The sequence below is a fragment of the Mus caroli genome, chromosome 10 (assembly GCF_900094665.2).
Source record: "Mus caroli chromosome 10, CAROLI_EIJ_v1.1, whole genome shotgun sequence".
NCBI lineage: Eukaryota > Metazoa > Chordata > Mammalia > Rodentia > Muridae > Mus > Mus caroli.
The window spans coordinates 73,554,811-73,567,651 of record NC_034579.1 but is presented as its reverse complement, the minus strand read 5'-3'; the positions used below and the strand labels follow the sequence as shown (position 1 = coordinate 73,567,651).

The following is a 12,841-nucleotide window of genomic DNA, read 5'->3' as shown; positions in this document are numbered from 1 at the left end:
AGAGAGAGAGAGAGAGAGAGAGAGAGAGAGAGAGAGAGGCAGAAGGTGAAGGCTTACCTTGGAAACCCCAAGATGTAGGAGATGCCAGAACCATGGATATCTTCCAAGCAGAACTGCAGATAAGGTGTGGAACCAGCCAAAGAGAGAATTATGTTGCAATCCACAAAGCTGGAAGGGTGTGCAGTCATCAAACTGAGATTCCGCATTTGAGGTTTGCCCTGCTGAGGTTTGGCCCAGCATTTCCTCACTGTGCCCCCTGTACTCTTTTTTGGGGAATGATAGATGATGTTGATTTTGTGCCATTGTATGTTGGAAATATGTAATTTGCCTTTTGATTTTATCAGGTGTTACAGTTTTATAATTAAATTTATACATGAAAGAGATTGCTATGAGTCTTAGAAGAGACTTTGAAATTTTCAACAGTGCTGATACTGTGATAAACTATGGAGACTTTTGAAATTTAACTTAATACATTTGCACTATGATGTGGCCACCAGCCTCTTGGGGCCAGAAAGCGGAATGTGGTGGTTAGAATGAGAATGGCCCTCGTAGGCTCTGTGGTGGTTTGAATATGCTTGGCTCATGGGAAGTTGAAGTGGAAGTTTCTGGTTTCTTTGGAGATGCAGTTCATAATGATGTTGCGCTGAGGCAGACAGGTGAAAAAATGTTTTACTGAAGCAGACACATGAAAGGATGCACGATGATTAGAAAGATGATGAATTTGACCACAGATGGTGGGACAGGGCTGGAGCACTGGCTCGTCTTGTTCTGCCTCACTAGTCTTTGCTGATGATGCTCCTGTACTGGTTTGTCTTGCATTGCTGATCTTCACCTGTCATGACGTGACTTCATGAATTTAACTCTCTAAAGAACTTCTCTTGATATTCCAGTGGCCTCTTGCCGCCTCCGTGGACTCAGGCCGATTGGCGGAGCCTCAAAGTTTCTTCTAGATTGAACTGCTGCTGTCTGTCAAGTGGATTGGACTGAAGCTGCTGATTCTTGTTTGGTGTTTTGCTGGTAGACTGAACTGCTGATATCCTAAGAATGAAGATTGGAATCGCCCCAAAGAACTATTTCTAAACAGGTCCACTTCCCCTGTGTCCTAATAACCAACCTTCCTTCCTTCCTTCCTTCCTTCCTTCCTTCCTTCCTTCCTTCCTTCCTTCCTTCCTTCCTCCCTCCCTCCCTCCCTCCCTCCCTCCCTCTCTCTCTCTCTTTCTCTCTCCTCCCTCCCTCCCCTTTTTCTTTCTTTCTTTCTTTCTTTCTTTCTTTCTTTCTTTCTTTCTTTCTTTCTTTCTTTCTTTCTTTNTTTNTTTNTTTNTTTNTTTNTNTNNNNTTTTTTCGAGACAGGGTTTCTCTGTGTAGTCCTGGCTGTCCTGGAACTCACTCTGTAGACNAGGCTGGCCTCGAACTCTGAAATCCACCTGCCTCTGCCTCCCAAGTGCTGGGATTAAAGGCGTGCAACCACCACTGCCTAGCCCTAATAACCTTTCTTTTCTACTCTCTCTGGTGGGCTAGAGGGTAGGTTAAAACATTTAAAAATCTTTATTAAAGTAAGTCCTGAAAAATCAAGTGCCTACTAGGAAGTGTAGCCTTGTTGGAGGAAGTATGTCATTGTGTGGGTGGGCTTTGAGAGTGTCCTCCTGGCTGCTTGTGGAAGACAGAGTCCTCTCCTGGCTACCTTTGGATCAAGATGTAGAACTCTGTGCTCCTCTAACACTATGTCTGCCAGGATACTGCCATGATTCTTGCCCTGATGATAATGGACCGAAACTCTGAACCTGTAAGCCAGCCACAATTAAATATTGTCCTTTATAAGAGTTGTCCTGGTCATGTTGTCTCTTTACAGCAATGGAAACCCTAAGACAGGCTCGCATATCAGAATGCTGGGTTCCCAGTTGGTAGAACTGTTTTGGGGTGATTAGGAGGTATGACCTTGTTAGAGGGTGTGTGTCACTGGTGTTTTAAAAGCCTGTGCAGAGTCCAGTCTCTCTTAACCTACGCTTCCCACTTGTAGCCGAGGTGTAAGTTCTTGCTACTGCTGCAGCACCATGCCTGCCTCTCTGCTGCCGTGCTTCCCACCGTGGTCATCATGGGCTCACTCCCCATCACTGTGAGCAAACCCCCAACTACATGCTTTCTTTTACCAGTTGCCTTGGTCATAGTGTCTCTTCACAGCTACAGAACAGTAACTAAAACACCTGCCAAGACCAGAAGATGGTGTCAGAGCCCCTTGGATCTGGAGTTACAGGCACATGTGATGTACCAGGAGCCAAACTCAGGTCCTCTGCAAGAGCAGCATGCTCTTAACTGCTGAGTCATGTCCCCACCCCCAGCACAACTCTTCTCTATGCCGATTTTCATTCCTGCCTGGGAAACCCAAGATGGAGAATGTACCTCCATAGTCCCTGGGGTCCGCAATGGCTCTAGTTCCACCACCTTTCATGTGTTAGCCAGGGCTCTCCAGGATATCAGAAGGGAAGGCATTTATTAGATTGGCTCTCAGGAGGATATGGGTTGCCTAGTCCAGTAGTGATTGCCTACACTGTGCAGCAGCTGACTACCTGGCAACTGTTTAGTTTATAAGGCTGGACACCTTAGCAGTCCCAATCTGTCACTGAAGGCCTGAGGGTTCCTAGAGAACCACTGGTCTTCAGTCCACCCTGGAAAGTTGGAAAAAAATCTGGGTTCTGATATCAGTGAAGGAAGGTGGCAGCAGTGGAGGTGACAATGGAGTAGATACACTCACCAGCAAGAAGCAAAGGCCAGGAGGCAACACGGCCTTCCCCTTAGACTTTACTATAGCTGAGCAGATATTGGAAAGTACTGGCCACTCTGGGGGAAGGTCTCCCTTTAATCCTTCCAGCCAGGCTGGTCTTAGATGACAGTCAAGGTTAGCCAGCACGTGTCAGAGGTTGGGGTATCGCCCTGCGCCTGGCCCCTTAGCTGTGAGCTTTGGAAAGGTATCACTTCCTCATCGCCCTGGTCTCTGGGACTCTGCCCCTTCCACTCGCCTCCATGGCCTCATCTCAATCCTACTCTTGTAAAAGCAGTGAAAGCAGAGATGGGAGTCTCTCCAGCCATGGTATGGGGGCCACGGTCCTCTGTGCTATCAGTGCTCAGGCTGGAAATGGTGGTGTGTTGGCAGTGCCCTCTGTCACAGCCATCGTCTCACTGTAAGATGCAGGGTGGTATATTTGGAAGGTACTTCCTTATATAATTCAGGGCAGAGTCTGCATGTGCCATAGGACCCTGAGCTGTGAGGACCTGAGAGGCAGCTACCAGAGGAAGAAGTAGAGAGCCAGAGCCATCTATGAGGGTGCTATGTTTGGAAGCTCACCTGCCATCAGATTAACAGGCCCTGTGGTCACAGAATGGCTGCTTGAGAAACAGACATTAAAGATAAGCCCAATCATAACCAGGAAGCAGAGATGTGGTTTCTTTCTTGTGGCTCTTTTAAGGGGAAAAGAAAAAAATTCTGCCTAGAAATCCTTGTGGGGTCCATAAACCCACCCACTGGAGGGGCACACCCTTCTGTGAGAGCTGAAGCCAGGCTCAACTCTGATGTCCAGCACAGATGGGTCATCTCGGCACTCAGGAGGTTGAGGCCAGCTTGGGCTACATAGTGAGACCCTGTCGCCTCTTGTCTCCCACTCCAAAAGAAAGACATGAAGGGTGGAGCCCTGAGCTGTGCACCTCAGACCTAGCTCCAACACTGGGATGGAATGGGGCCTCAGAATCCATGGGTGGGCATTCTTCTGTTGCTGTGGCAACCATAGGTCCATTTGGGTGCTGAGGGAGGGAGTGAGGTTAAAGGGTTAGGAGGGGCCGCACACATGGGGGAACTTGGTGAACACCGGGCCAGTTTGCTCAGTAATCCAATCCCGGAGGTCGAGACTTTGGGAGAGTTAAAGCAGGGACAGAACAATGGCAATTTGGACCTTGAGAGTGAGCCATTTGGGAGCCAATGGTTGCAGGGCTCTAAGGCCACTACAGGGCGAACCTCAGAAGAACCAGAGGAGGAAATCCCCCCAGAGGAGATGGCTGGGGAAGAGCTCCCGGAGATCTCCAATCTGGATGGTTCTCTTCGACAAGACCTGGAGGTGGAAGTGGTTGAAATGAGGTGGGTGTTGGGGACCCAGTGGGCAGGTAGGTGCCAAGGAGGCAGATGCTAACACATCAGTCTATCCTGGACACCTTCGTTGTCCTTCCCCTTGGAGAGACCCCCCCCCCCCCAGCTTCCCCGCCTTCGCGCTCTCACTGTATCCTGGCCGAGAAAGAGACCCAGCTTCCCAGAGGCAGGGGATACTACTCGTAGCTCTGTCCTCCTCCAGGTCCTCAATAAACACTGGGGAGAGAAATGAATGTCGTGTTTATTCTCCCAACAGCCCCAGGAGGTGGGAACTGACTACTTCTGATACCGTGGGCTCAGGGCTCAGTTTCTGGACAGTGTGGGGCCTGGGTGACAGCAAACACACTCAGTGTCCACTGCTCCAGGGGCTCAGAGCTGACCGGAGGCTCCTGGTGGGGGAGCAAGACTGCTCTGTAAGCTCCAAGATACATCAGGGTGGACCAGCAGGCCCTGATGCCACATTCTTTTGCAGCCATCTGTCCATCACTGAGCGGACTCCCAGTGTCTCCACAGCCAAGGGCAGGAAAAAGAGGAGCCGGAGGCTGCTGGAGCTGGCGAAGCCTAAGACCAACTGGCAATGTCTGAGAGACAGGTGAGGGCTGGGGCCCATGAGGTGGTGAGGCAGTAGGTGACCTGGCCTGCTGTGCTCTTCTGACACCCGGACACCAGCCCATCACCCCTGTGGCACCTTGGGCAGGACACATAGAGAATAAATGGACTGTTGGGAGGCACCAGGCAAGGCACCAGAGGTGGGACCCTTGGGTGGTACCCAGAGGACAGTGAGGAATCTGGGAGCCAGTGGGGACCCAGAGGCAAAGGCAGGGCCTGGGACCCTGTCTCATCGCAGGACGGGGCGCTGTTGTAAGGGCTATGCCTGGATTTCCCCACGCAAGACCAACTTGCAGTTCTGCCTGTATTGGTGAGTTGGGGTGTCCCCTCCCTCTGTCACCTGTCCATGTCAGGAACATGCCAGGCTCCAAGGATACACCTGAGCTGCCTTCTCTCCAGGGACCAAGTTCCAGGGGTGGAGGGCTCTAGAGCTAGGGCTGTCCTGCCTCTGCCTTCCTGCTGTGCACTAGGCCTGCTGGGCTGTGTCTGTGTACCTGAGGGGCCCAGCTCTCCAGGCTGCACTTGGCCTTTTCATGTGCTCCATCTTGGAACATGGGCCTCACTCTAGATAATCTGTGTTTCCCTTGGTGCTCGCTGCCCTAATCCAGCCTGACCTTCTGTTCCCCCGACTGCGCTTCCTGGTTCCCCAGCCTCCTGTCCATTGTTCCAGGGCCTCAGTCTTCCCTTCCCTAGCAGAGCACAGGGCATTGGGCACAGGGCACAGGGCACCCTGCCCTGAGCTGCTCGGCTGTATTCCAGGCCTTCTGTATACTGGACCGAGCGATTTATCGAGGACACCACGTTGACCATCACGGTCCCTGGTAGGTTCTGTCTCTCTCTGGGGCAGCCTGGGTGTCCTCTGCCTGGTCCAGGGCCTGCTGGCTCCACTCAGTATGTGGCTACCAGCCACCTTCCTAGGCCACTCTCAGGACTCCAGCCCTTTCCCACCTCCCTGAGTGGCTGGAACCCTGTGGGACTGCAGGGAGAGGGGTTCAGCGCAGTCCCTAAGGCAAATCTGGGCAGGGCTAGTATTTGTATTACAGAGATCCCACCTTCCTTCCCAAATGGGATCCATCTTCTTTGAGCACAAAGACTCCTTCAAATAAAGACCCCAACAAGAGCTCCTCTGTGGATGAGTGTAGCCAAGGATGACCTGTCTTGGGACTCTAGTCTCATCCACGCCCCCCACCCCCACCCCTAGAAATCCTAGGCCAGCACCAACTTCAGACAAAAACCTAGTTTAAGAGCCTCTTAGGTTTAACCATGGGGAGGAAGGAGCCAGTCTTGTCTGTTGTATTATGCCTGTGGCTGGGGACACTTTTGGCCAAGTGTCTGCCCATGTCTCTAGCCTGTGCCCTGTGTCTGGACCCGTGGAGGGATGAGTAGAACCCTGGGGTGGAGGGTGGGTCCTGCTGGGGCCCAGGGTAGCTGTGGTGACCAGGCCATTTCTGTCCAGTGGTGTCCCAGCGCATGGAGGAACTTTCGAGGCCCAAGCGGTTCTACCAGGAATATTACAACAATAACAGGTAGGGGGAGGGTGGCCAGGCGCAGAACCTCTTCCTGTTTCATTCTGAGAGGGGTTAGTGTGCCCTGCTTCTGGGTGCTGAGTCTCAAGAGGTCTAGCCAATGTCCCTTAGCTGTCTGACCTCCGGGATCAAGGGGATGACACCCACCGGTGATCGATCAGCCTGGCTTTGATCAGCATGAGTGACACTGGCACTCGTGACCACAGGTTATAGAGGACAGACCTGGAGGACATTCATGCTTTCTGAAGAGCCCCTTGGGCAAACCTTTGCTGTCTCTACTATACACTGATGGCTGAGGCGGGACCTGTGCCACCACTGTGTCTATGTGCAGCCCTGTTCTGTTTTAATGCTATACTGTCATCTGAGTTGGGGGAAGTCATGCTCACATGTGGCTGGTGATGTCCCTTGTGCTGGGTGGATTTCAGGGCGAGCTGCTGCATCCCAGCTTCTGGTAGGAGGGTTGGAGTTAGCTGTTGCTGAAGCAGCGTTTGTTCTTGAAGAGGGCGGAGATACCTCCTGATTTTACCCTCTGAGCTCAGGGCAGTCACTTCCCTAGCCCTTTGTGGCTCCTGATGGGAAGGGGAGCTGGCCCTTTGCCACACAGGAAATTTAAGGAAGAAAGGGAGGATGTCTCGCACTCTGGGCTGGATACCTGGCAGAGGCTTCTCTCGGCCTTCATGGGGTTTCCTCTGGGAGGTATTTTGTACCTCAGCGTCTTTAGGCTCACCCATCCCAGGAGCATTCTGGGAAAGACCATGCACATACAGTTAGTCACCCACAGCTCTGCAGAGGAGTGGGGGTGATGGCTGAACTCCAAGTGCCTTTTAGGACAACGCCCATCTGGTCCATCCCTCGGTCCACTCTGGAGTACCAAGCTTCTAACCGGCTGAAGCAACTGGCTACCCCGAAGGTTCGCAATAACATCTGGAGCATTAACATGTCTGAGGTAGGCAGCGCTTGCCATACACTCTTAAGTGGTTGGGACAGTGGGGACAGCTGCCTTTAAATTCAGGTGAGAGGATGGGGGCACAGCCTCTATGGGTTGGGGGTGGGGTTCACTGGGTCATCTGAAAACCTCTGTCCTCTCCCTCTGGCCCTTGAGCCTTATCACCCTCTCCTGCCATCTGGGATCAATCGATGTTTGATCACCCTCGGTCATCACAGCATCTGGTCATCACAGAGTCTGGGGCTCCGTGATGGAGGAACATCACCTAAAGGGATGTCGCCAGTTACTCTGTGTGGTCACCTTGACCTGCTTTTTAATAATTTTAAAGTCTCTCTGGGGCTCCCTTGCTATTGATTCAGTCTTAGCTGAATCAGCAAACTCCAGGCTCAGCGAGAGATGCGGTCTCCAAACACAAGGTGGAGAGCTAGTAGGGTTCTGAACACCTTTAGTTCCAGGCAAGAGGCAGACAGATTTCTAGGAGTTTGAGGCCAGCTCAGTCTATATAGCAAATTCTAGGCTAATCAGGACTTCATGGGGTAGCTGTGAATTAAACTGCTCTGGCTTAATGGTTGGGCACTTCTAAACCTCCCTGTGGCTACCACACAGTTCCTTCTGGCATTCCTGACTTAACACGTTCTAAATCTATTTTATCTTTGCTGCCCTGTTACCTTCTGGTTAGCAACCCCCCCCCCAATTGGGCCGCTTTCCCTTTCCTCCTACATTGCTGGATGCTTTCTCTCCTGCAGGTCCTAAATCTGATCCCTCTCCCTCTGAGTCACAGTGATTCTCAGTCTTTCTCCCCCCACTCCCTCTCTCTGTTTTCTCCCAGCCTGAACAATCTAGAAGTCCCGCCCCATGTCCTGGCCCAGCCAATGGCTGTATGACAGTTCTTTATTATCAATCGAAGGCAGCTGGGGGCAGGGACCCCGAAGTCTGGAAGTGTGGCTTTGGGAGCCAAAATAAGACAGCGCATTAGAACCAATCCCTAACACAGAGAGAGACCATCTCCCAAACTAAAAACCTGTGGAGGATGGTGGTACCCGCCTTTAATCTCAGCACTACAGAGGCCGGAGAGGGAGAATCTCTGTAAGCTTGAATCCAGCTTGGTCTACATAATGAGTTCCAGGACAGTCAGGGCTCTGTAGAGAGATTCTGTTAAAAGAAAACCTCTACCAACAACAATGAAAAAAACCACCACCAACCCCCAATCCAGCCAGGTGTGGTGGCACACATCTGCCAGCGATGGCACTCATGGGAGGGATTTAGGAACATCGAGAGTTTGAGGCCACCTTCAGTCACTCAGTGAGTTCAAGGCCAGCCTGGGCTACGTTAGACCCTGTTTCAAAAACACAAAACAAAGTCCTAGCAGCATGCCACCCCTGTCATACGCTCCCATACTTCTTTCTTTCTTTCCTTCTTTCTTTTTTTGTTTTTTGTTTTTCTCGAGACAGGGTTTCTCTGTATTGCCCTGGCTGTCCTGGAACTCACTCTGTAGACCAGGCTGGCCTTGAACTCAGAAATTTGTTGCCTCTGCCTCCCAAGTGTTGGGATTAAAGGTGAGCGCCACCATGCCGGGCCCTCAGTCCTGACTTTTGAACTTGCTTCTCATTTGGATCCAAAGGAGAACCTGGTTCTTCTCACCTACTGCCTTTGCTTCCGTCCTCACACTCGGAGGTGCGCTCACATTCCTGCAGGTTTGCATCCAGATTGCTCCCGTGTCTCAGGGCTGCAATCTCCTACGGCCACCATGGTCACTGGGACAGACCCTCTGGAGAGTCCAGGTTCCTGGACCCAGGAATGAGGCCCCACTGGGAACCTTCTCTCCTTCTGTAAGCTGCTCCCCTGTAACAGCTGAAGGTCTCGCCTCAGCCAGGCCCAGGCCTTGCCTAGAAACCTTCCCATTCACGCTCATCCTAACACACAGGGTCCACCTGCCTTCTCAGAACCTGCCTCTCTGTACTGGCGTAGTCTCTCTGTTACTCCTGTTACTATTCCTCATGTAGTCTTGAAACCAAGGTACCAGGGCTGGGTCTGTGTCTTCCCGTGTGCATTGCTCTCAGAATTCAAGAAGCCTTGCTAGATTGCTGGTACATGTAGGCCTCTCTTTGGGCCTGCCAGGGAACAGGCTTGAAAAGGGGACCTGTTAGAGGGTCAATGGGGAAGACTCGGGCTGGAAAATGCAGCGGCTTTTCAAAGGTGGGTGATGAGTGGCAGCCACAGACCTAATTCTGAGCTTTTGGACAATGAAGCCTGTGAGGTGGCCGTTAGGAGCACTGGCTGCTCATCTAAAGGACCTGGGCTCCACCCCATCCACATTGTGACCCTGGTGGTGCCCAACCGGCTGGAACTCCAGTTGCAGAGGATCTGGCACCCTCTTCTGGCTACTGCCGGTACTGCACACATGAGATGCACTGTCCCACATATACATAAAAATTATTAAAAAAAATACATATATACTTTAATAATAAAGTATATATATAGTATATATATAATAAAATGTATATATATACTTTAATAATAAAGAACGTACCTTAGGGAAATATCTACCTTGGCCTGCCCATTTCCATGGCAGTCCCTCTGCCTTGGCAGTCCCTCTGTGGTCTCCATCTCAGCAGCCCCTCATGGTGTTGCCAGACTTTCACCGCAGCAGCCTCAGCTGTCCCTGCCCCTCGCACCTCAGAAGCTCATTTTGTGCTTACCTTCCTCCGAGTGTTAGGCATTCACAGTGTAATCCTTGGCTGATGTGGAAGCCTTTGACCCCGTGCCCCACGTTGATCAGGTGAATTCAGCTTTGCATGCACGCTGTGCACTGATGTCAGACAGAGCTTCGAGGTCACAGGAACCCCTCAAAACTGTGCCCTGAGCTGCTCTCCTGTGGCTGTGCATGGAGTCTCTGCTGCACATTTGCACCAGGGTCTTTTCAAGCCTATGATTGTCCACTGACAGCTTGTTTTTTTCTCTATCGTATTCATTCTGAGATAGGGTTTCACTCTGTGGATCAGGCTGGCCGCCTCCAATTGACAAAGATCTGTCTGCCTCTGCTTCCCAAATGCCAGATTAGAGGCGTTCACCACCATGCTGGGCTATTATTAGTTCTGGTATTTTGCTTTATGGTTTACCTTTCCTAAAGCAGCTGAAAGCATCACCATTTTGTGGTGTCCCTGGAGAGGGGCTCTTGATGTACCACGGGTACTGAGCCTTGTCGAACACACTGCAAAACTGATTTCTCCCTGGGAGGCAGGGCGTGCCTGCTCTGAATCGTGCCCAATTCAGTCTCCCTCTGTTCCTGTCTCCAGGTTTCCCAAGTCTCCAGAGCAGCCCAGATGGCAGTCCCGACCCCACGGACGCTTCGGCTGGCAAAGCCCAGGCCCCCAGCCACTCTGTTGGAAGAGTGGGACCCTATGCCAAAACCCAAGCCTTACGTGTCAGACTATAACCGCCTTCTTCAGTTGGCAAGTGAGTGGATGCCCTGGTGGATGTGGGGTGGAGGCACGGTGTGCAGTGAGGAGACACCGGTTGGAGGCCTGTGCTTGCTGGGTGTGTATCTTCCTTGTGTGTTGCTGTCTGAATCCTGAATGCTGTCTGAAACCTGTCAGAGGTTATATAATAGCTGAGGGCATTGGCAGAGCAAGCTGGTGCGGAGATGAAGCTGAGGGCAGGCACCAGGCAGCCAGGCTGAGCTGTGAGGGCTGCTTTGCAGCAATTGCTTGTTTGGTTCCCTTTTGTGTGAAAGTTGAATATTCCTCTGCTAGTGGCAGCAGTGAGGTGCACTCGTCATGGGAAAGACAAACAAGCCTAAGGAAGAAAATAAAAGGAACACCTAGTGTCACAACCTAGAGTCCACATGCTTCTTCGTACACATGGTGCAGAGCCCGTGTGGACAGGTTCACACGCATCTTCCAGGCTTTCCCTCAACCCTCACCGCACACTAACCAGGCCGGAACCCCGTGGGCTGTCCCTGTAGCACACTGCTCTCCCACCCTGTGACTCTTACCCCCAGGACGCAGTGGCCAGCAGGGTTTGGTAACCTTCAGCAGTTGCCTTGCATGTTGGTGGCCTCAGGACTCCCCCTCCTGGTGTCATTCCTGTGCCCTGTTTACTTCAGACCCCGGAGCCCTGGTGTGGTCTACATGGTTTTTTGTTTTTTTTTTTTTTGTTTTTTGTTTTTGCTCACGCATCACTGCCTGTGCGTGATGCTTGCCTGGGTGTGTCTTGGTTGCATACTGGCCACTGTGTGCTGGCCCTGAGAGGCCAGCAGCTTGCAGAGTCACTGAGTCTGGGCTGCTCTTGTTTGACGCCCGTAGAGCAGATGGCTGGCCTTTTGGGGTTCCCAGCTCTCTCTGTCCCAGGTCGTGGGACAGTTTGCAGGTGCTCTGTATAGGAGATGGTCACTAGTGCTTTATCAGACTTCCTGAGGTGACAGGGTACAGTTGGAGCCCTGCACCTGCCAGGCGCTTGCCTGCCACTGGCAGATGGGGGGTGTATTTGGCTGTGGGTGGGAGCACGTGCCCAGCTCAGCCTCCTCAGTCCTGTTGGGGTTGGAGGGTGTCTCCTCTCCACTGTCATACTGTGCTTCACAGAGTTTAAACACCCAGATGTTGGGGCTAGACAGACGGCTCAGCAGTTAAGAGCACTGGCTGCTCTTCCACGGGACCGGGGTTCGATTCCTCTCAGCACCCACATGGCAGCTCACAACCGTCAGTAACTCCAGCTCCCGGAGCAGACACGCTCTTCTGGCTTCTGCCTGCACCAGGCACACGTGTGGTGCACAGCACTGCATACAGACAATACTAATCATATTATTAAATAATAAAATCGTTCTTAAAAAGAAATGAAAGCTTCAATGGTCTGAGCCTGGGGCGGGTTGACCCCCTGCCTTGGGACCACCAAGTCCCAGATGCTGGCTCATTAGACCTTTGCTTTAGAGCTTTGATCTAGCCGGGGGCACTTTGCGTTCTGAGGGAAAGGGCTTGTATTAGCTTCTTTTCCCTCTTGCTGTGACAAAGTAACCAAAGAAAGGACCTGAGGGGACAGCCCACCCTGGTGGGATTGCCATGAGGGGACAGCAAGCGAGGGGCAGCTGGTCACACTGTGTCGCAGTCAGGAAACAGATACGGAGGCAGGCATAGTGATCTTTGCTGCTTTGTGGGTTCTTCTTTCTCCCATCCTTCACCCCTTTTCTTCCAACCTTTTAACCCCCTAACACTAGATAAGAGAGAAGAAAGGATAGAGGGGAAAGGAATGAGATCTCTGAATAACGTCAGGGGCTACAAAGTAGCCATTGGACTACTTCCTGCTAATTAGGAGTGTCAGGTTCCTTGGGGAAAGTTTGATCTTAGCTGTCTCAAAATCTACTTTTTTCTTTTTGTTTCTTCTTTGTGCACAACTACTTAACAAACCACTGCCAACAACAACCAACACTTTCTCTCAGGGCCCTGGCATTTACATACCATCTGAAAAGTCCCCAGAATTCCAAATGTCACAGGAACTATCTGCAGCTGGCAAAACCATGCCTCTGCTAGAGTATGAGGCAAATCATAGTCAGCTGCTGCAGACAGTTCAAAGCAGCCCCACACCCCACACCCCACACCTAGGTTTAAAACAAAACCACAGTCTTACAATATTTCT

The 12,841-nt window shown here is 51.6% G+C and overlaps 1 protein-coding gene across 3 annotated transcripts in view; it reads left to right on the top strand.

The window, feature by feature from the left end:
• Nucleotides 1–3,766: 3,766 nt before the first annotated feature.
• The window catches only part of Theg (theg spermatid protein), a 10,683-nt gene continuing 1,608 nt past the window's right edge, over nt 3,767–12,841 (top strand). The window contains exons 1-8 of one of the 3 annotated variants that reach the window (XM_029482802.1): nt 3,794–4,123; nt 4,605–4,724; nt 4,980–5,051; nt 5,501–5,562; nt 6,198–6,267; nt 7,096–7,213; nt 10,510–10,669; nt 11,794–11,918. In XM_029482802.1, the coding sequence (XP_029338662.1) occupies nt 3,837–4,123; nt 4,605–4,724; nt 4,980–5,051; nt 5,501–5,562; nt 6,198–6,267; nt 7,096–7,213; nt 10,510–10,669; nt 11,794–11,918 (1,014 nt within the window). In that variant the 5' untranslated portion in view covers nt 3,794–3,836. Of the gene's footprint in view, nt 4,124–4,604; nt 4,725–4,979; nt 5,052–5,500; nt 5,563–6,197; nt 6,268–7,095; nt 7,214–10,509; nt 10,670–11,793; nt 11,919–12,841 lie in introns of those variants that run through there. The other 2 variants (XM_021174765.2, XM_021174766.1) reach the window with 2 other exon arrangements.